Source organism: Festucalex cinctus, chromosome 8 (assembly GCF_051991245.1).
Source record: "Festucalex cinctus isolate MCC-2025b chromosome 8, RoL_Fcin_1.0, whole genome shotgun sequence".
NCBI lineage: Eukaryota > Metazoa > Chordata > Actinopteri > Syngnathiformes > Syngnathidae > Festucalex > Festucalex cinctus.
In genome coordinates, this window is record NC_135418.1 from 27,796,037 (window position 1) to 27,819,189 (window position 23,153).

Sequence of the window (23,153 nt, forward strand, 5' to 3'; positions counted from 1 at the left end):
ACAAACAAAACCAAATTAAAACGTCCCAGGTTCCAAAGTTTGAGGACAAATTCCGACATTTGTGACAAGTCTTTCCAGGAAATGGTGGTCATATTTCACCTATGAAGTCTCGGAAGATTTGAACTTTGACCTTTGCCTATTTTATTTATACCATATGAGTTGCTCGGCATGGCTGCGACAGTAAGGCAATATCTGGGGTTAAGGCTTGCCTTTCACTCGGGCCTCTAATCTGATTTGCGTGTCGAAATGCTACAAATCACATCGGCATGTAATGTCACCTTTATTTATCACGTGTAGTATGAAACCGAAACAGAAGAGCAGGGTTAAAATGAGTCTGAGGGCGCCAGCCACCTTTTCTCATCTTTACAGAAGCTCGACGGTTGAGCTGCTTGAAAACGGAGAAGTGGGCACCCCCGGTGCGATTGCGAGGATTGAGAGATTTAAAGGGAAGCCTCTCGGGTTTTTTAGGTTGGAGGGTACAAAAGAGAGAACATGGAAGGAAAATAAAGCGATCTATGCAGAGTGATGTAATTAGAGACTAAGTGAGTCTTGTTTTTAATGCGTTCCAGATGGGGTCCTACTTTGGCTATGCGGTGGCAGCCACCGACATCAACAATGACGGGTGAGTACGTGGAGTGACTGCGCACATGACGGAAAGATGGGAAGTGTGGGGGTGGGGGGGGAGGGGAAATGAGAGAAATTTAAGATGGGATTAGGAAATAAAAGTTAAGACTTTTGTCATTATAACCGAGGTCAAGTATGTCGGAATTTCCCACGCTAAGCTGAGTCATTTTATCGTCTTGTAGAAAATCTTGTCATTCATCCCGTTCCTCCAAATTTTATATTAACTCATTCACTCCCAGCTGTTTTACTGCATTTTGACCGATTTTGCAAGGCCCACAGAATATTGTGTTCTATTTGTTATAAAAACATGGAACCTACCAAAAGAAGGTTGAGCATCTCTTCTTTCATTCGGAAAAAAAGTGTATTTTTATGTTTCCGTTTTGCAGCAATTAGCATTGGAATATAGCTAAGTTTAACCATTATTCACAAATCTGTTTGAAAACAGTGTGGAAAAGAGTTTTTTGCAACATGGCCCAGGTTGATCTCTTATACTCTGCTGCCACCTGCTGGCCGTTTTTGTAATAACTACCTTGGATTCAAGCGTTCTCTTCAGTTCAGAGGCTGCAGCAAAGCTCTTCTGTTTGCTCTAGCATAAGAAAACAAAGCAAAACAAACAAAAACGTATAAATACGTCTTTGGGAGCAAATGAGTTAAAGACGGTCCAACTTAAATGACAATTTTCTACAGCGAATGTACTTTGTATGTGTTGGCTGTGACTTCCTTCCCCAGACTAGATGACTTAGTAGTGGGAGCGCCGATGTTCATGCGTCGAGGGTCCAATGGGCGCCCGGAGGAGCTCGGGAAAGTTTACGTGTACCTCCAGAAGGAACCTTTGCAGCTCGAGCCCGGCCTGCATCTCCTCGGCCGGCAGCCGTTCGGCCGCTTTGGCACTTCGCTGGCGCCTTTGGGTGACCTCAACCAGGATGGATTTAATGGTATGAGTGTAAAATGATTGGACCAAAAGTGTCATTCTCAGTGTGAAGTGTCGTGTACTGAGCCGACTGTTGTAGTCAGTGATGTCATTGTGGCTGATAGATTGATTCTCTGCGGTTAATTGCTCTGCTCTGCTGGCTCTTGGACTGAGTTGTTAAAGTCAGCTGCACAAATACCTCAGGCAGCAACCAGGAAAACTACAGTGCTTTGTTTGTAACCACAATTTACAGACATTCGCCTCACTTGGTCCAAACCGCCCCGTATACAATGAAAATATTGTCATAAGTCAACCCCCGAGACCAGTTATGGGTAAACTCGGTCCTCGAGAGCCGGAGTCCTGCAGGTTTTGAATGTTTCCCTGCTCCGACGTGCAAAACTTGCAGGACTGCGGCCTTAGAGGACCAAGTTTGCTCACCCCTGCCCGAGGTCGTTGCATGTGCCCCTAAACCAGGGGTGTCCAAACTTTTTCATTTGAGGGCCACATACAGAAAATCAGGACGCAAGGGCCACATAATGTTATGAAGAGAAATTGTGTTTAGTCCTAAAAATTGTACAAATAATTTATTTGTGCTTTTGCATATTTAGAAAAATGCGACAGTATATAAACCAATTTATTTGCATTTAGTTTTCGTTTAGTTTGTTAGTTTCAGTATTAGTATTAGTTTTTTTTTTTTTTTATGTGTAATGCGCAATATTAAAAAAAAAAACACCATGGGAGCGACGTCATCTGAAGTTGCTTTTCTATTGGCTGCTGCAAGATGACGTCACTTCTGTGTGACATACTTTCAAACGTCATTATTCCGGTTGATATCAAAATAAATCTACTAAAAATCCCATTTAAAATCATCCCCAAAGGCTCATGCATTAAATTAATTACCAAAGACTAAAACAAAGGACACGTTTGCTATAATTATAGTTAGTTTTAGTTAGTTTTGTAAACATAAAATGTAGTTTCAGTTAGTGTTCGTTTTTTAAAAAGCATTTTCGTTTTAATTTTATTTCGGCAACAATATTGTTTTTTGAATTTTATTTTATTTTTCATTAGTTTGAACTAAAATAACCTTTATGGCACCTGTTTTTCGAGACCCTCCCTTTCTTACTTTGACCATCTCCAAACATTTTTGTTTTTGTTAATTTATTTGAACTGAGTCAAATGCCATTTTTAGCACATGTCGCGGGCCACTGAAAAATGGACGGCGGGCCGCAAATGGCCCCCCGGGCCGTAGTTTGGACACCTCTGCCCTAAACGGAGTGCTTGCAGGAAAAAGTCACAAAAGAATGAGTACAAACTGTAATTGCTGTTCATGTTACATTTGAATCTCGACTCTGTATTAAAATGTTAGCTAGACGCTGCAATCTGATGGTGTCGTTGCCACTGGATTATGATTCAGGACTTTGCTTATGACTCATGCAATAATTTGGATGCTGGTTTGAGACTATTATACAGCTTGTTCCAGTGACAGCAAATGATCAAAACGGTTATTTTTTTTTGTAGCATAAGTTCAAACACATGACTTTGATTCAACTCCTTACTGGAAGCTGCTCTGCAAATTGCAGTTCTGCGGAGCATGATCATTTTGTATCAAACAACCAAAATGCACAAGCTGCTTCATATTATGCTGTTTGTGTTTACAATCAGACGTGGCCATCGGCTGTCCTTACGGAGGAGAAGACCAGCAAGGACTGGTTCTTATTTACAACGGTTACCCGAAGGGATTGAAGGACACGCCCACTCAGACTCTCTCCGGCCAGTGGGCTTCCAGCGCGTTCCCTGCCAACTTTGGTTTTGCGCTACGAGGCAACACGGATCTGGATCTGAATGGCTACCCGGGTAAGGTACCGCATTCCAATCTCAGAGAAATATTCATCACAATTACCCGCTTTGATAACTCACGCTAATTCTCAAATTTCCTCTCTTGCAGACCTTCTTGTCGGTGCTTTTGGGGCTGACAAATCTGTGCTGTATAGGTGTGTTGAAAGCATATGGCCATGTAAAAGAAAACCCGACTCTTTGGTTATTCATTGTGCGTCTTCACTCAGGTCTCGACCAATCGTGACCGCGAGCGCATCTCTCACTGTGCAGCCAACGATGTTCAACCAAGAAGAGAAGCTTTGCGAGCTTTCCACGAGGACTGGAAGCACTCCTGTGTCTTGGTATGACCACCCACTACTTTCCTCTAAAACCTTCACATCGTGCTAATAAAGTAATAGGGCAATAACACATGATAGAGTTTTTCCCCCTGTTGCGGAAATCTACTGTAGCTACTTCTTCAACAAAAAAAGCACGAGAGTTTAAATAGCTCTCTGAAAAAAAAACAAACATGGAAAATATGACTATTGTTACGTAACACCTGTCACAGTTCTATTTCAGTTCTGTAAAGTTTCCCTCACGAGAACGTCACATGAGTTCATGTTTGCCGATTTCCTGTCCAAGCTGGTCTTAACTAGAAATGCGGAAACACGGCGTAATACTGAGACCAAGCGGAGGAAGAAGGGGGAAAATACATAGAGCGTTTCCAAAAAGTCATGTTGAAGCGTTGTTAAGCATAACACGTGATTTTAGACTGGGAAGCATTAACTGCAACTACACCGTGTTTTCAAACGGGTTGATTAAAGCAAGGTTTGTTAGAACTGGTGTTTGGAAAAAGGTCAAGCAAGGCAGGAGTGCGGGGTGGACTGAATCAAATTTAATACCAAAGAAAAAAGAAAGGTACTAGTGGTGGTCGCAGGACGTGCGCCACCGGTGCAGGGACTGCTGGTGCCCACAGGACGTGCGGCACTAGAGTAGGGACTGTTGTTGGCCGCAGGATGTGCGCTACCGGCGTAGGAACTGCGCGCCACCAGAACAGAGACTGCTGGTGGCCACAGGACATGTACCACCAGAGTAAGGACTGGTGGTGGCGGCAGGACACGTGCCGCCAGAACAGAGACTGCTGGTGGCCGCAGGATGTGCGCTGCTGGTGTAAGAAACTGGTAGTGGCCGCAGGATGCGCGTGGCCGAAGCAGAGACTGTTGGTGGCCGCAGGATGTTCGCCACCGGCGTAGGAACTGGTGGTGGCCGCAGGACATGCGCCACCGGAGTAAGGACTGATGGTGGCGGCAGGACACGCGCCGCCAGAACAGAGACTGCTGGTGGCCGCAGGATGTGCGCTGCTGATGTAAGAAACTGGTAGTGGCCGCAGGATGCGCGTGGCCGAAGCAGAGACTGTTGGTGGCCGCAGGATGTTCGCCACCGGCGTTGGAACTGGTGGTGGCCGCAGGACATGCGCCACCGGAGTAAGGACTGATGGTGGCGGCAGGACCTTCACCGCCAAGCAAGATCAGCGGTCGCCACCCGTCCCCGCTCCGGCAACGCATGTCCTGCGGCCATCGGCAGTCTCTGGATTTTGTTTCTTGGCTTCTTCCCTGCATTTTCAACCAAACACCTGACAGAAACATGACAAAACTCAGATCTAATCAAAACCAAAATCAACCAATCCACAGATCATGACAAAAAGCCAACCACTGTGTTTGTAATTTTCTTTTTTTCTTCAACTTTTTAGTGTCAGCGTCAGTTTCTGCCTGCTGGCTCACGGAAAACACCTCCCATCTCGTCTAGGTGAAAACACATGCACACGCACGCACGCAAGCACGCACGCAAGCAAGCGCACAGATGGTCCCTATTACAGTACCTTGCTTTCTTTGTGTGCCCTCAAGTATGCCGGATTGAACTGTGGTCAAAGTGGCTGCTAACGTGAAGATAAAAGGCCAATTGTGTAAACAGACGCTAACCTGTTGGGCTCCAACATTTAAGAAACATGTTTGATGCTGCCGTGTATTATCGGACTTCTCGGTTGCAGCTGTCATTTTGACTGCATGGGTGTTTTATGATTCATTATACTGTAGCCGGCCGAACATGACAAAAAAAAATAAAAAAATTAAAAAAATACCACATTACCATAACATGATTTTACACGTATGTGTTTTATGCAAATTTACACTGTCTTGCATGCGCACGTTTTTAGGCTTCCTGGTGGAAATTCAGTTGGACAGTACGAAGCAGAACCAGAAGGAATCTGTCCGGAGGACTCTGTTTCTGGATAGTCAGCAGTCCAGTTTGGTGAAGACTTTCAGTCTGGCCAATGGACAACGCATGTGCCATGACACCAGGATCTATCTACGGGTCAGTCTGTCATCATCATCATCATTTAAAAAAAAAAATTTTTAGGGATGCACGATAAGGCTATTTTCAACCGATACCGATAAACCAATAATTTAGAGGTGCCGATGTCGATAACCGATAAAAGTAAGCCGATAATTGTTTGCATTAATTTGCATACAAATATGCTTTCAAGTGCTACTATAATTCTAACAAATACATTGTATAAACTTTGCACAATGTTTCATTGTATGTAAAGCACCATGAAGCTGAATTTGATTGATATGAGGCACAAACACAGCAGATGGACCAACGTGGCATGTCTATAATTATTGATGGATTTCTTTATTATTTGGTTTTATCTGTATGAAATCGAATTGCCCATAATTATCGGCAGATTTCTCTATTATCTGTTTGACGTCAAAATGGTCGATAAGTGCCGATAATTATCGGCCACCGATATTATCGTGCATCACTAATTTTTTCCCCCAGATGGGAGTACATTGGAAAAAGTGAACATGATAAAATACTGCATCACATGGATATTCAGACAAAATAAGCACTGGAGCTAATAAAGAGTTATTGATTTGTTTTCCCAATTTTAACTGCTTTTATAATTATTGTTATTGTATAATTATTAATACAACAACATGAAACCACAGGGTCAAACTCTATTGGGGTGCAGTAAATTCGCTTGGCTCGACCCTGTGGAAAACACACTATGGAACAATCGGCTATGACGAAATGTTGCCAAGCGATAATCTTGAAGTTTGGTGTTCGTCAGTGCATCCAAATCAACAAACAGTCTTTCGCTGACGTTGTTGTTGGTGACGCTCCAAGAAATGTGGGATAGGTCTGATCCAGGTCAGGGAGTGAAGACTGCCAGCGAACAAACTGACATATACATTTGGAATTTGTACTCGGTAGACTGCAGACCTCCACCAGTGCCAAACAATTCTTTTTGGATCCGTATCAAATTTAAGATCCGTCTCTTGTCTCCTGTCTGTGTTTTGCAATTGAGATATGCAAACCTTTCTAAAAACAAAACAAAATGCATTCATCGTCTCCATCTCCTTCTATATGCTCTATGTCGTTTTTTTTTGTTTTTTTTACCTCTCCCGTTCCTCATGCAAGTGGCATCTCTTGTGGTTTCAGGCCGAAGAGGAGTTCCGGGATAAACTCTCCCCCATATTCGTCAGCCTGGCCTTTAGCCTGGATCCACAAGCCCCGGTAGACCAATATGGCCTCAGACCTATCTTGAATGATCGCACCGAACAACTCATAGAGCAGAAGGTACGTCCAATTTGTCATATTTTCCAGGATATTCATGAAAAGTGAGGACCGATGTCTAGTAAATTACAATGTGGTCTACTTGAGCAGGATGTAGGCATTGATTGTCACATCCACCGGAGTGGGGTGAAATTTGTTCTCCGCGTTTGACCCATCCCCTGAGGGAGCGGTGAGCAGCAGGGGGCAGTGTTCGGGAATCATTTGGTGATCGAACCCCCCAATTCCAATCCTTAATGCTGAGCGTCAAGCAGGGAGGCAATCGGGTCCCATTTTTATAGTCTTTGGTATGACCCGACCGGGGGATTGAACCCACGACCTCCCAGTCTCAGGGTGGACACTCGACCACTAGACCACTGAGCTGGTGGAGCTATGGAGCTATTATATAACCAGATTAACTCTTTGACCGCCAAAAACGTTTATAAACGATAAGTAAAATCACAACGTACGCCGCCATAAACGTTAAATGACGTCAACGTCTGCCTGGTCAATGCGTTGTGGAATCAAAAATACCCACTAACTGTGGCCAGCAGATGGCAGCATTGTATCTCCTTTCAATTGGGTTGCCGGTATATGGAATTGCAATGAAACATGACGGAATCTGATGAAATCCGATGAAATAGAACGTTTTCAAGGATGATGTGTCATAGACCCAAATTTACAGTGTCATTAAACAACAAAATATTAGTGTCAGTCACCGTTGTGGAGAAAATGTATCTTTTCATAAAAAGCGTATTTTCAACTTATCCTTTCGATTTTCACTAAATGTCACTCAAAATACCTATTTTCAAATGGTGATTACTAGGGGTGTGAATTGCCTAGTACCTGACGATTCGATTCGTATCACGATTCACAGGTCACGATTCGATTCGATACCGATTAATCCCGATACGAATTTACAAGTCGATTGTTGCGATTTTTTTCATTCAAATTTAGAAAATACTCATCAGTAAACTTGTAGAGTGTAAGATTTGTATGAAAATGGATTATTTATTGATGTGAAATTTCAGTCTTATACAGTTTGTAATCTGTTTCATGTTTGAACAGCATTAAAATAAAAATATTAAGGCTTAATGTTCCGTTCATATAACATTCTTCCATGCTTAAGGTGTGAACCCTAACCCGAAGTCAGACGTTTTGTTGAATATTTTCCCATTAAAAATGGAAGCATCTTTTGCACCATCCATATAGCCACACCTTGCGATTTATTAAGCATATGGCATTTCAAATGATTTCCACTTGAGAGAGCGAGAGAGCCCGTCGCAGATGCTGCGATGGGTACCTTCCCAAATCGAAAGCTCATCTCGCAATGTTTTCAATTAAGCAAATTGCATAGACAGAGGTTAGCGGCAACCATTTTGAAGCCGACATTAAACGCACGGCCCCCCTTTTATAGTTGTGAACCCCATATGGTTCGAGGTTTATCGAGGTTTAGGGTCAACCCCAATAGGGCAAGAGGCTGATTACTGGACTTTGGTCCCTTCTCAGCATATGATGAAGGTTGATGGAGGTTACTGGTGAGCTTTGCTTGTAAAAAAAAAAAAAAGACACACAAGAAGAACCGACAGTCGTGTTTGGGTGGGGTGGCGCTCTGTTTAGGAGACATCTGGATGTGGTTTGCTTGTACATGTTGCCAGCGCTCGACTCCATGATGCAAAAGGCGGAGTGTGCAGCACGCGCACGTGCAAAACATGTGACGTGAATGCGTGCATTGCATCACGGGCTTGTTATTTTATGTTGAGCACACTGGGGAAGCTGAACTCTTTTACTGCCACACGTTATCAAAAAAACAAACAAAAAAAACCTTTAATATGACAAAGGCTTTGATCATTTACATTATCCTTGAAAACGTTCTGTTTCATCAAATTTCATACACATTGAGACCATTGAAAAGAGATACAACGTTGCCATCTGCTGGCTATATATAGTGAGGGTTTTTGATTCCACAAGTCATTGACCAGGCAGAACGTGCTGCACTTAGACAGTGAACTGCTAGCTAGTACGACAGACACAACATGGATGGACAACACAGATGGATTTAGAACTTAACCCTCCTAGGTTAGCTAAGCGCTAGCTAGCTAGTACGACAGACACAACATGGATGGACAACACGGATGGATTTAGAACTTAACCCTCCTAGGTTAGCTAAGCGCTAGCTAGCTAGTACGACAGACACAACATGGATGGACAACACGGATGGATTTAGAACTTAACCCTCCTAGGTTAGCTTAGCGCAAGATAGCTAGTATGACAGACACGGCATGGATGGACAACACGCATGGATTTACAATTTAACACTCCTAGGTTAGCTTAGCGCAAGCTAGCTGGTACGACAGACACGACATGGATGGACAACACGGATGGATTTAGAATTTAACATTCCTAGGTTAGCTTAGCGCTAGCTAGCTAGTATGACAGACACGACATTGATGGACAACACGGATGGATTTACGTAGAATTTAACACTCCTAGGTTAGCTTAGCGCTAGCTAGCTAGTACGACAGACACAACATGGATGGACAACACGGATGGATTAAGAACTTTACCAAAAGGGTAAAAAAAACAAAAAACAACAACATTCTGTCATTGGCCAAGAGGGATCCTGGAGATTAAAGAAAGTTATTTTAAACTATAAAGGAAAGCTTTCCATAGGTTGATGCGGCTGCGCTAGCACGTTGAACGTAGACTATGACACGTTTTTCAGAAAAATTCAAATTGATTCAGCACTCGCTGGTGAAATGAATATGCAAATGTGGATTTGGGGTACGATTCCAGGCACTATTACGCATACGCACATACAACATGAAAGAAGAAATTCACAAATATGAATGAACAGCTGTGTCTCATAGAAACATTTGGCACAAGAGTGGCCCCTCACGGCTCGTCTGCCTTTAAAAAAAAAAAAAAAGGGATGAAATTGATGACGTCGTAGCCAGCTATTTATATGTTTTAATGCAGTACAACCTGGCACCGACTCAACATCGTTAAGCCGTGAAAAGTTGCAACAGTCACATATGAAGTAATGCTCCCCAGGACGCACGGACAGATGCTTTTGGCAACGTCGACGCAGTTTTTCGACTCCTTCCATGTATGCGTGCATCCGTCTATTGACACATTCACATTGTCATCGAGTGGGAATGTAAACTGCTTAGATGTCAGCCACTAAACGATCAGTGAGCTCGGGCAATTTATACATCAGACACATTTGTCGTGCATTATATTGTCAAACTGATTCACACTGCGTCAAAAGTCTTTTTTTTTCAACTTTCAACCGATTCATGCAGTCAGAGACGGATCACGTCATATGTCACGTGAGTCCTAGTCCTTGAAAATAATCCAGTAATAAAAGAGCAGAGCGAGCGAACGTCAACAAAGGACTGATTCAAATCGAGACGATCGATTGAACTGCCTTTTCAGCATGTGCGTTTTGGTGTTAAACGGCCAATGAGTGCAAATAAAACCAGAGACTTGAAAGCGAATCTTCTCTTAAGACGATTTTAACTATTGCCAGGCTGATTCTTTGGCCCCTGTAACATTCTTTTGGAATCTAATGTCTCCCATATGTCGAAGAGAAGAGGGTAACAAAAACAGTAAAGTCCGGCACGGGGACGGCCGGCTGGCAGAAAAACGGGAAAATAAAGAAAAACGAACGAAAGGCACACTATCGTCAAATCAAATGACATTCAACTTAGCGTATGTTTTAAATTAATTAAATTAATCCTTTCAACTCCGTGAAATCTGAATGTTATGCTTCAGATTATCTTTCCCTCAAAAATGTAATAATTGTTTACATTGCAATCATCTTTCATTCTCCGTATCCTTGGTCATATTGTCTCGATTCCTCAAATTGTGTTTCCCACGTGAGCGCGTTATTCTTATCGTGCCAACATGAAAGACGTGCGCCTCCCAACAGCTTTTTGGATTGCGTCGTCGTATTGAGATGACGGCGTGTAGACTTGATCCTCACTTATTCTTTCATTAAACCATGATTGTCTGTCAACATGCACTTCCTTAAAAGCTTTTCTTGTATATATATGTTTGAGCTCTTCCCACACGATATGTCTAACCCCGCCCCCTCACTCCTCTGCTTTCTCAGGCCCAGATTCAACTGGATTGTGGCGACGACAACATCTGTGTCCCTGACCTGAAGTTGGCTGTTTATGGGTGAGAAGGAAATCACCTTTTCGATTACTTTACCTGACTCAACAAACCTCACGAATGCATCCGGGTGACTCAATTCCATGTGTGGCTGAGTCACGCTGTGCCTCAGATATCTCTCAAATTGTCAGGAATTGCATCATGGCTGTTATTGTTGGTTTTAAATGGTCTCATTAACCAAAAGCAAGTTTTGCTCCAGCTATGAATTTCAATGGCGAGTCCAGATGTGCAGTTGAGGAGCATCCTACAAAACTGTGTGGGTTTGGGTATGCTTTTAGGTTGCAACTCAAATGTTGCCCAAAATCCAAAACCCAATCCATCCATCCATCCATCCATCCATCCATCCATCATCCATCTATCATCCATCCATCCATCCATCCATCCATCCATCCATCCATCCATCCATCCATCCATCCATCCATTATTCATCATCCATCCATCCATCCATCATCCATCTATCATCCATCCATATATCATCCATCTATCGTCCATCTATCATCCATCCATCCATCTATCCATTATTCATCATCCATCCATCCATCCATTATCATCCATCCATCCATCCATCATCCATCATCCATCTATCATCCATCCATTCATCCATCCATCATCCATCCATCCATCCATCCATCCATCCATTATCCATTCATCCATCCATCCATCCATCCATCCATCCATCCATCTATCATCCATCCATCCATCCATCCATCCATCCATCCTTTATTCATCCATCCATCCATCCATCCATCCATCCATCCATCCATCCATCCATCCATCCATCCATCCATCCATCCATCCTTTATTCATCCATCCATCCATCCATCCATCTATCATCCATCCATCCATCCATCCATCCATCCATCCTTTATTCATCCATCCATCCATCCATCCATCCATCCATCCATCCATCCATCCATCCATCCATCCATCCATCTATCATCCATCCATCCATCCATCCATCCATCCTTTATTCATCCATCCATCCATCCATCCATCCATCCTTTATTCATCCATCCATCCATCCATCCATCCATCCATCCATCCATCATCCATCCAATCATCCATCCATCATCCATCCATCCATCATCCATCCATCCATCCATCCATTATTCATCATCCATCCATCCATCCATCCATCCATTATCATCCATCCATCCATCCATCCATCCATCCATCCATCCATCCATCCATTATTCATCATCCATCCATCCATCCATCCATTATTCATCATCCATCCATCCATCCATCCATCCATCATCCATCTATCATCCATCTATCATCCATCTATCATCCATCCATTATTCATCATCCATCCATCCATTATCATCCATCCATCCATCCATCATCCATCATCCATCCATTCATCCATCCATCATCCATCCATCCATCCATCCATCCATCCTTTATTCATCCATCCATCCATCCATCTATCATCCATCTATCATCCATCCATCCATTATCATCCATCATCCATCTTTCATCCATCCATCCATCCATCCATCCATCCATCCATCCATCTATCATCCATCCATCCATCCATCCATCCATCCATCCATCCATCCATCCATCCATCCTTTATTCATCCATCCATCCATCCATCCATCCATCCATCCATCCATCCTTTATTCATCCATCCATCCATCCATCCATCCATCCATCCATCCATCCATCCATCCATCCATGGCTCATATGAGACAGTCACAGTGTTTGTGACAGTTTAATATTCACATCACGTTATTTCCATGTGGCATTTACTTTTTGAAGGACACATTGGCCATATGTGTTCTTACATTCCAACGTGTATCAATAAATAACTTCATGGTTTTCGACACTTAATAATACTTCACTGCCATGCAAGTATGTGTCTTTGTATGGGTGTGTTTATATGTGGTGATGGGAGAGTGGGTTTCTGTATACAGTACTTATTACTTTTTTATCTGTCTGTTTTTATCTCTGTTAGGCAATTTATGTATCAGACTGATAGCCGGTATTATTTCAAGGTATCGGTACTTGCGACGGTCGACGATACCCTCTTGCAGCCGTTTCAGAGCCTAGAAATGAGAAGAATAGAAAATTGCAATGAATTTCTTGCAATTTTAAGGAAACATGCTATATTGGCGACTACTCAAATTTTGAGTACTTGTACTGGTATCGACCTGAAAAACGTGGTGCCAAACATCGCTAATTTTTAACACTGAAAAGTGCCACATAAATCAAATTTGATTTGAACCAAGTCACGGTCGATTTGGACTGGTAGTGCACTGCAGAGAATAATAATTCAAACATGGCTGAATGGCCAAGTAAACAGGATGCATGCAGTGCTTTTTTTTTTGGCTCGGCATAATGATAATATTATTTGCTGCTTTTTGCTATAAACCATACAAAATGACAAAGGGAAAAAGAACAAAGGAATGCACTGCAAAAAAGAAGAAGAACTAATTTAATTTGGACCAACAATATAGAAAATGTATGGATGAATGGAGACGATGGCACGCACAAGCGCACAGGCTCATTTCCAGCCATACATTTGTCGGCCTCTGAGCCAAGTCTCTCACAGGGCAAACAAACAAACTCAACTCTCGTCCTATCGGGGGCCCATTATGACGAAAACCACATGGTCACACTATTTCTCTTAGCTGAAGGAAACACAATCGGATCCAAAAATGTTCCCACGATGTCCGTATATCATCTGTCATAGCTGTCACATTGAAATTATTCAGCAGTTTAACGGAGAAAAAATAAAAATAAAAAAAATACGCTGGTTTTTGAACAGTGAAAAATCTCCGCGTCTGGTTGGTCTTACCTTGCAAGGGTCCGCTGTGTTCAGGCCCTCTGCAAGAGAGTGGGGGGAGGGATGACGGAAATGTGAAATCAAAGAGGAACACCCTGATTTGGAGCCTCAACCAGACTTTTTTTTTTTTTCTGGTCTGGTGACTCAATAGAAAAGACGAATGTGCCGTCGGGGGAAGGTTGGAGCGTGTGATGGGATTTCTCACGAATTTGGAAAGTTTTGTTTTTGTTTTTTTTGCACACAGGGGAGTCGCTGTTAACATGCTCGAGAAGGTGGAGTGAGTTTCCTGTGACAAATCGCCACGATCAGATGAGGGGCATTTCCCTGGTCCGGTCATGGACGGTTATGCATATGAGTGTTCTCTTGGGGATCGCGTCTCACAAAGACCAATTATGAGGATTTTGGATCCCTGCTTTTCAGGACAATTTTGCTTTTGCTTCTTCATGTTCTGGCTTCAAATGAACAACAGTGGAGGAGCATGCAGCGGTTATTTAACTCATTCGCTCGCAGCCATTTTGACTGAAACAACCCCCTTTTGCTCTCAGCTGTTTTACTGGATTTTTCACTGATTTTGCAAGGCCCACAGAATATTGTGTTCTTTGGCTATAAAAACATGGAACCTACCAAAAGAAAGATTATAATCCCTTCTTTCATCAGAAAAAAATAGTATATTTCTATCTGTTTCTGTTTTACAGCAAATAGCATTTGAATATAGCTAAATTTCGTCATTATTCAAAAATCTGTTTAGAATTGTGGGGAAACAGCTCGTGTTCAACATGGCCCTGGTTGATCTCTTATACTCTGCTGGCCGTTCTTGTAATTACTACATTTTTTTTCACCCATTCACTGCAGTTGAGAGGCTGCAACAAAGCCTTCTGTATGCTCTCGCATAACCCCCCCCCCCAAAAAAAAGAAACAACATATAAATAATTCTCTGGGACATTTAAAACATTTAAAATAGAACGTATTCATACGTTTTTGGGAGCAAATGAGTTAAAGTGATACTTGACTCATTGAGCCATTTTCAGAAGTAAAAAGTTTATATTTTGTCGATAATTAATGGTAACTTTATTATTTTTTCATGTACAATTAAAAAGTTATCTTTCTACTTGCTGTCAACTGATGATGACATCACCTGTGCTGAAGAAGTAGGTAACAGCCAATCATGGCTCAGTTTACTGACCAAACCCAGAAAACAGGTTAGCCATGATTGGCCGTTACCTACTTCCTCATCATGTTGTCATCATCAGTCGACAGCAAGTAGAAAAATTACTTTTTAAAGGTACTCTTAATTGTACATGAAAAATAATGAAGTTATCAAATTCATTCTGGACGAAACATTAACTTCGCTGCTGAAAATTGTTCAATGAGTCAAGTATCCCTTTTTAAGGATGTGACTCGTTAACTCAAAAAGGAAGCATTTAGCACAAGGCTAATTCTCAACCAAAGAGTTCCACTTTTTGGTGGTGTCATGTGCTCAGATGCAACAAGATGGTTAGCCGATAAGAACGAAATAACTGGTGTCAAGGAAGTACAGTGAGTTATGGAATTTTGAGTCAACAGTTTGGAGAACTGATGGAAAGAGGGAAGAGGTTATTGGAATGTCTGGTGGCTTTAGTGTGCACAGTTTGATAGCACCTACATGAGAGAAGGTGCTGGAAGAGGTGGTGACCAGGATGTGGAGGGTCTGAGGGAAGTTTTGCCTGTTTAGGAAGGTACCAATATTTTTTTTTTTTAGCAATCACAACTGTGTGTTGTAAACCACTCAAGCAGATTGTGACTGAGACCGATTCAATGACTGCTGTATCGTGCAGAATAAATCAATACAATGCGAATCATATGGAATTAATGAGGTTTTTTTTTCACCCAGTGACAGAAAAGAAGTTTACCTGGGTGACGAAAATTCCCTGAGCCTCACCTTCCATGCCAAAAACGAGGGAGAAGGCGGAGCGTACGAGGCTGAGCTCTACGTACGGCTTCCCAGCGAGGCCGACTACAGCGGGATCACGCGCAACAATGCGGTGAGAAAAGTGATGCATGATGTCGTCTCACATGTTTGCTCCACCTCAAATAGGTTAAATTCACTTTTATCTTACCAATTTATTGCAGTGTGGTCATTATGGCATCCCTAACACTAAAATTGATGAGTGAAAAGTGACGCCGTCTTTTGGGTGCGTTCCAGAGTCTGACTCAGCTCACGTGCAGCTATGAGGCCGAAAACGAGACCCGCTTCCTCATTTGCGATCTGGGAAACCCCATGAAACCGGGCACCAGTGTAAGAACTCTCAACATATTTTTGCACACAACACCGTCCAGCGTCTTTGAGATTTGTTTTCTTTTACGGCATTACGGCAATTAAGCAGAGAGAAATAACACTGTGTGGACCCCATAAAAAAAAACAAAACACCAAACGTTCATGTGGCCTAGTTCATAAAAAAAAAAGAAAAAAAAAGCGTTATTTACACATATTATTTATTTATTTTTTGCCTGTTTTTTGTTTGTTTGTTTTTTAAGTCATTCAAATTTGGCAAGGATGTTGACAACACTCTTTTTGGTGTGTCAAATTTAGAAGGCATTTATTTTGACTTTACAGGCCAAGTAGAAGTTTCTGGTGTCCAGTAACGAGCTAATGTAATATAGCAAAGCGTAAGGTATCTTCTCTTTTCAATTAATCACATATATTTTGTTCCTAGTTTTGGGCAGGTCTGCGGTTTACTGTTCCCAGACTCACAGACATTCGTAACACTGTAGAGTTTGAGCTCCAATTAAGGAGGTAGGTGGTCCCTTTTTTTTTTTTTTCAACATAATTAAGCTTGAGTGACAAACTCAGATCATTTGGAAAAGAACCCCACTAAGATGCATTCGCCAGAGTTTTCCCTGAAAAGGCAAAATGAGATCATTTTCCTACAATACTAAAAAATTGAATTAGCATCTTCAGAAACTAAATTGGGACACATAGAGGCAAAGATTTGGGATTAAAAGTTGGGAAAATAGCATTTTTTTCTTCTTCCTAGAAACAAATCACAATTGTTGAAATACGTTAGCACGTCCGCCTCCCAGTTCTGAGGACGCAAGATCGGGTCCAGGCTCGGGCCTTCCTGGGTGGAGTTTGCATGTTCTCCCCGCGCCCGCGTGGGTCTTTTCCGGGTACTCCGGTCTCCTACCACATTCCAAAGACATGCAAGGCAGGTTAATTGGGTGCTCCAAATTGTCCTGAGGTGTGCTTGGTTGTTCGTCTCCGTGTGCCCTGCGATTGGCTGGCAACCGGTTCAGGGTGTCCCCCGCCTGCTGCCAATAGCCAGCTGGGATAGGCTCCAGCACCCCCGCGACCCTTGTGAGGAACAAACGGTTCAGAAAATGGATGGATGTAATACTTCAACAATAAAATTATTTTTCTAAATGTTCTAATTTTCCGTTATTTATATGAAAATGACCCACATACATTTCCATTTTTGATTTGTTCACTGTATCACAATTCTTTGTTTTATCAGGCAGTGAATATCTGTGACTCTCTGAAATATCCCTCTGCTTATGTGTCTTGCAGTAAAAATGCAAATAACTCCGAGAGTGAAGTAGTTCTGCTGGAGTTGGAGGTCGCCGCACTGGCGGACGTCATTCTGCAGGGGTGAGACGTCTTTATATGTGTCTTTTGTCTCTTGTCTCTGGCTGCCATTAAACTTTGACATCATCTCTTTCAGGGTTTCCCGGCCAGACAAAATCTTCCTCCCTCCCCCCAATTGGAGTGTTAGTCAGAGTCTGACGGACGAGCAGGACGTTGGCCCCGAGCTTCATCAGGTCTATGAGGTATCTCGCAATTTTCAGCCTGTTCTCACAAAAAAAAAAAAAAAAAAAAATCGGTGGGACTCCGTCTCAAAATTAACTCATTCACTACCATTGACGGAAAAAGACGTCAAATGATGCATTTTTTTCTGGTCTGGCAATGAATGTGTTAATAAATAACTTTAAAAAAAAAATCAAAGTGGCCCTTGCAGCTTTCTATTTTTCTGTATGTGGCCCTCAGAGGAAAAAGTTTGGACACCCCTGTTGTACATTATATCAACAATTTATAATTGCTTCATTGATTTTTACCATGTTTAACTCATTCACTGCCATTGACGGAAAAAGACGTCAAAAGATGCATTTTTTTTCTGGTCTGGCAATGAATGTGTTAATGAATTGTAAAATGATCACTTTTCCAATACTTTTGGAGGTAAGTGTATTTGATTGTTAGGCTAGTCTGAATACAAAATGTCAATAATGATCTAGATGATTACGAATGATTTTCTTCTTCTCAGCTGGTCAACAATGGCCCCAGTCTTGTCAGTCAGTCCACATTAGAGGTGAGATGTCCTCTCAGGTCTCAAAACCACGACCTGCTCTACCCCGTGGAGGTGCTCACTGAGGGGCCACTCAGCTGCTCCTCCAAACACACCCTGAATGCTCTGAAACTCAAGGTGAGAAATGGCAAGACTGAAAAGCAAAAAAAAAATAATATATATATAAAATATATATATATATATATATATATGGCTCGGCCTTCAACTGCACTGTATGTACAGTCGACCATTCATGTTTCTGCCAATGACGCTTCATGTATTTATTTGTGCACACAGCTTCAGTCTCCAGCTTTGAGTCCCTCATCTCTGAAATCCAGCATGGGGCATCGTATCCACAAGAGGGAGGACAAAGGTCCCATGGCTGGACAAGGAAACTTGGTGATTAAAAAAAATTATATATATATATATATATATATATATATATATATATATTTTTTTTTTTTTTGCAACACAGCCATGTCAAAATTTAGCAGTAATAAATGCAATAATAATGCATATATTTGTGGAGACTAGGGTCAAGTTTTATTCTACAATTTTAAGAATGTGCAGAATTTCACAAGTTACTTCATGTTTGAGATTAGATAGCTCTTAAAATATGAAAAGAAAAATGTACTGAGCTGTCAACATCTTAAAAATGCAATTATGCCATCTAGTGGCAGAAATATGCCCTCACAAATCAATACACTTTTTTTTTTTTTTTTACAGTACATCTCTTTACATCTTTTTTTTTTTAATTTTAACAAAATTTTGTGAATTGTTATGAAACTATCAATGACTAAAAGATGCAGCTGTATTTCTTTAACATTTTTTTCCCCCCGGCTTTTATGTTAATAAGAGTTTGAAAGTTTTTTTTTATATATATATATTTGCGATTAATCTTAGATTAACTATTGAAGTCTTGTGATTAATCATGATTACAAATTTTAATCACAAAATTAAAAAAAACAATTATAATTTCTTGCATTTGAGCTGTTTAATCCTAATGAAGTCTTTTTCACACAAGTATAAAGTACTGCAGTGTAGTTGAGCCCCACTGCAAGAGGGGAAGAAGAGTGCAAAGCTTCTGTGCTGAAGTATTTGAATTTGTAGCAATTAACACAGGAAATGGGAATATAATGAGTCCTGGTCCACATTGGCTGATGTCTGCTGTGATTATGAGAGGACGTTAATTATCTTGGTGGTTTACTGGCCTGCTTGTTGCGCAACCCACATGACGTCTGTTTTTTAGACTGCCCATCTTTTATGTTGTTCAACCACATTAAAGAGGTCTCCAAAGAGAAAAGATTTTTTTTTTTTTTTTTTTTAATAATAATAATAATTTTAATATAATTCACCCGTGTGACGAGAAACCACCGAAATCATCCAATGATGTGACGGAATACATAAAGTGTGTTGTTTGAATGCCACATGTTGGACTGTTCTGCTCCCTCAGACGTGCTCGACTGTGGAGTGCTGGCGGCTCGAGTGCAACATCGGGCAGCTGGAGAGAGGCGCCAGCGTCATCCTGAGTGTCCACTCCAGACTCTGGGCAGAGACGTTCCTCGAGGTGAGGACAATTTCCAATGCAAGGGTAACCGAATTACATTCCTTCATGTCAACAATCGACGAGGGAAACCTAAAGAGTACTTATACTGCCCTCTGGTGGAGAGTGTGCGCCCTCACCCCGTATGTAACGTATCATCACTCGATGTTTTTTTTTTTTTTTTTTTTTTTTTTAAATCGTTTTACTTTTTTTTTGTACAATAAAGACTCACTCTAAAAGTCACCTGGGAAAAAAAATAAAACAGTTATTTATTTTAAAGAGGCGTGAAAAATATTTGCTGGTAGAAATGAATCACGAGGTTGATCGCCGCTGCGGTATGTCCGGTTAGAACGTAGCTTGTCCAGGTGAGGCAATAATCAGACCAGCTGACCTCTTTATGTTGTTTTATTGTGCGGAGGTTTACGCGAGTGTGGCTTCTGTAAACCAAATACAATACAATACAAATTAAAGAGGAGCGATTGTATGCTACATAGCTGGGCTACTTAGCTATACATAAAGTCCACAAAATATTACAACTACCATTAACTTAAATGAATATATATGACATAGAATTACTAATATATGTTACATTGAGGCGCCTACCCGCTAACCACACGTTGAGAAATGAGAATTTGTAGCAAAGCTTGAACGTGTCGCGACCTGTCTCTGTTGATTCGCGTGGGTCTTAACAAGGAGAATAGGTGTCCATGAACATGCCTAACTATAATTGAAACGTTGCCAATAAACTCACCAACAGAGGGCGCAGCAACCTTACAACCACAGTTCGACCTGGGCCTTTTGATTCAATATCCACTGCGTGATTAAACCAAGAGTGCCATCTAGGGGAGTCAAAAAATATTGCAAGCGCTTCATGAAGCTTCAGTTTCTCAACACTTGTGATGGAGAGATGAAGCTTCATGAAGCACTATCCTTATTTTTAAATCAAGGGCACCATCTAGAGGAGGTAAAAAAAAAAAAAAAAAAAAAAAGGTATCGCATGTGCTTCATGAAGCTTCATTGAAAGTTATATTTACATGCGCATCTTCTCTGCTTGTTGTCAGAGGGCCTACAAACAGTACGTGTTGGAGTGTTCTGTTCAGTTCACCGTGGACAAGATGCCGTATTCTATTCTTCCAAAATCCAAACAATCGGGATCCAAAAAGGTCAGCCAGCTTCTTTTGTTGACGTTTTGCTTGCGAACGACTTTGACTAAACGAGTGTTGTGGCGTTGTGTTGTTCAGGTGGTGACGTCAGTGCTGTGGAATAAAGCCGACAACCTGTTCTCCGTTCCGGTGTGGATCATCATCCTCGCCGTTCTAGCTGGGCTGCTTTTGCTCGCACTGCTCATATATCTGCTGTACAAGGTACAAAAACGCTCTCATAATTCATTCCTGGGCATGAATGTTGACGTTCAAGAGCATCTCATTTGCGCTGTTGCATAATTTGCTCTTAACTGGCGTGTATAGAATATTTTTTAAAGAGTTTCAGTTATAATACATCCAAATTTAACCCCATATATATATATACTTTTAATTTTGAAGCATGTACTGTACAAACAGTACACTGTTATGGAGGACCAAAATTGCTAAAATTAAAAAAAAAAAAAAGAATAAAAGTGGAATAAAAAATGGATATAAAAATATAATTCAAAAATTAAATACAAAAAACTAAATAGAAATGGAAATAAAAATGGAAAAACAAACAATAATAAATAAATAAAATTATGTATATTTCAATAAATAAATACAAGTAAAAATAAATACAAAATAAAGCCGAGATTCAGAAAATAAAAATAAATATAAAAATAAATGTGGAAATAAATACAAAAATAAATATATAAATCAAATTCAATATATATATATATATATCAATAAATAAATAAATAAATACAAGTAAAAATAAATACAAAATAAAGACGAGATTCAACAAATAAAAATAATATAAAAATAAATGTGGAAATAAATGCAAAAATAAATATATACATAGAATAAAAAATATATCAATAAATAAATAAATACAAGTAAAAATAAATACAAAATAGAGATGAGATTCAGAAAATAAAAATAAAAATAAATGTGGAAATACATACAAAAATAAATATATAAATCGAATTCAATATATATATCAATAAATAAATAAATACAAGTAAAAATAAAAGCAAAATAAAGAGAAGATTCCAAAAATAAAAATATAAAAATAAATGTGGAAATAAATACAAAAATATATCAATAGAATTAAATGTCAATAAATACAAACGCTCAAATCTGTTCATTTGTTTCCATGAATGATCCCTCCAGATGGGCTTCTTCAAAAGGTCCGACCCGTACGGTACCACCATGGAGAAGGCCCAGCTCAGACCGCAGGCATCCTCGGAAGCCTAAAATCCACGATGGAGCACAGCAACGGAAATATGATCAACATTCCTAAATTATTTAACGAGACGAGCAGGACATCTCGATGGCTGTTGGATCACTGGACTTCCGCGTTTACATATGAGGCGGGCGTGCAGCTCACGGTGCACTGCTGTTGAAGACGTATCATTTTTGTTCAATCACATTATGAACATGTGATATGGAAAATCTTCGGATGGAACCCATTTGGACTTTTGTGCTTCCATTACATTCAGCTTCAAAGATGGATGGATGCAGATTGTATATGCATCAGCGTCTTCAAAAAAACAAAAAAACAAAAAATCAGGTAATCCTTCATGTTGCATTCATAATTTGGTTAACCAGGTTACTGTCAGTATCTGATACAAGCATTTACTTGTTTTGTTTTGTTTTTTCCTGCTCACCAAATGATCCACACTGGTCCTTTAAAGGCCTGTTTCAGTCCAGGAAACACAAACAAAAGGGGCACTAATGCGCTGGTATTTCTTCTCTCTCTCTCAGTCCAGCTTGCAATTTAAGTCTCAGTCTCTTGGTACTTCTTGATGTCACTGAAAGGAAATCGTTCCATACCAAGTAATGGTGTCGTTATTTATGCCATGGTGTCGTTATGTGAACTGTTGTACTGTATACCGCCTGCAGGACAATCCTGATCAAACTGCAATGTTTTAACTTGAACATTTCCTCTCCCATATTGGGAGGTTACTTTGTCTATTGTAATAATGGATGATGTTTATGTCGACTCGGAATAAAGCCTCATTTTGTATACCCCATCCTAGATTGACGTATTTTGGGTCGAGGGAAAAACGCCCTGTGTGCTGTGTGATTTCCAAAAAACAATGTGAAATGTGGACTCGTCAGACCGCAGCACACTTTTTCACTTTGCGTAAGTAGTAGGGCTGGGCATCGGTTCAAATTTCCTCAATCGATTCGATTTGGATTCACAAGAGTTCAGTTGGATTCGATATAGATTTTT

At 40.8% G+C, this 23,153-nt stretch overlaps 1 protein-coding gene across 1 annotated transcript in view; it reads left to right on the forward strand.

Moving 5' to 3' along the window:
* LOC144024122 (integrin alpha-5-like) overlaps positions 1–22,936 on the forward strand; it is a 33,367-nt gene extending 10,431 nt beyond the window's left edge. Inside the window, exons 11-30 of the mRNA XM_077530215.1 lie at positions 570–622; positions 1,354–1,559; positions 3,197–3,388; positions 3,480–3,525; positions 3,598–3,711; positions 5,100–5,155; positions 5,562–5,719; positions 6,851–6,988; positions 11,079–11,146; positions 15,802–15,952; positions 16,114–16,206; positions 16,625–16,704; positions 17,476–17,556; positions 17,630–17,735; positions 18,227–18,385; positions 18,545–18,646; positions 19,701–19,814; positions 20,852–20,953; positions 21,032–21,154; positions 22,088–22,936. Of these exons, the coding sequence (XP_077386341.1) occupies positions 570–622; positions 1,354–1,559; positions 3,197–3,388; positions 3,480–3,525; positions 3,598–3,711; positions 5,100–5,155; positions 5,562–5,719; positions 6,851–6,988; positions 11,079–11,146; positions 15,802–15,952; positions 16,114–16,206; positions 16,625–16,704; positions 17,476–17,556; positions 17,630–17,735; positions 18,227–18,385; positions 18,545–18,646; positions 19,701–19,814; positions 20,852–20,953; positions 21,032–21,154; positions 22,088–22,171 (2,226 nt within the window). The 3' untranslated portion in view covers positions 22,172–22,936. The remainder of the gene's footprint in view (positions 1–569; positions 623–1,353; positions 1,560–3,196; positions 3,389–3,479; positions 3,526–3,597; positions 3,712–5,099; positions 5,156–5,561; positions 5,720–6,850; positions 6,989–11,078; positions 11,147–15,801; positions 15,953–16,113; positions 16,207–16,624; positions 16,705–17,475; positions 17,557–17,629; positions 17,736–18,226; positions 18,386–18,544; positions 18,647–19,700; positions 19,815–20,851; positions 20,954–21,031; positions 21,155–22,087) is intronic.
* The last annotated feature ends 217 nt before the right edge of the window (positions 22,937–23,153 follow it).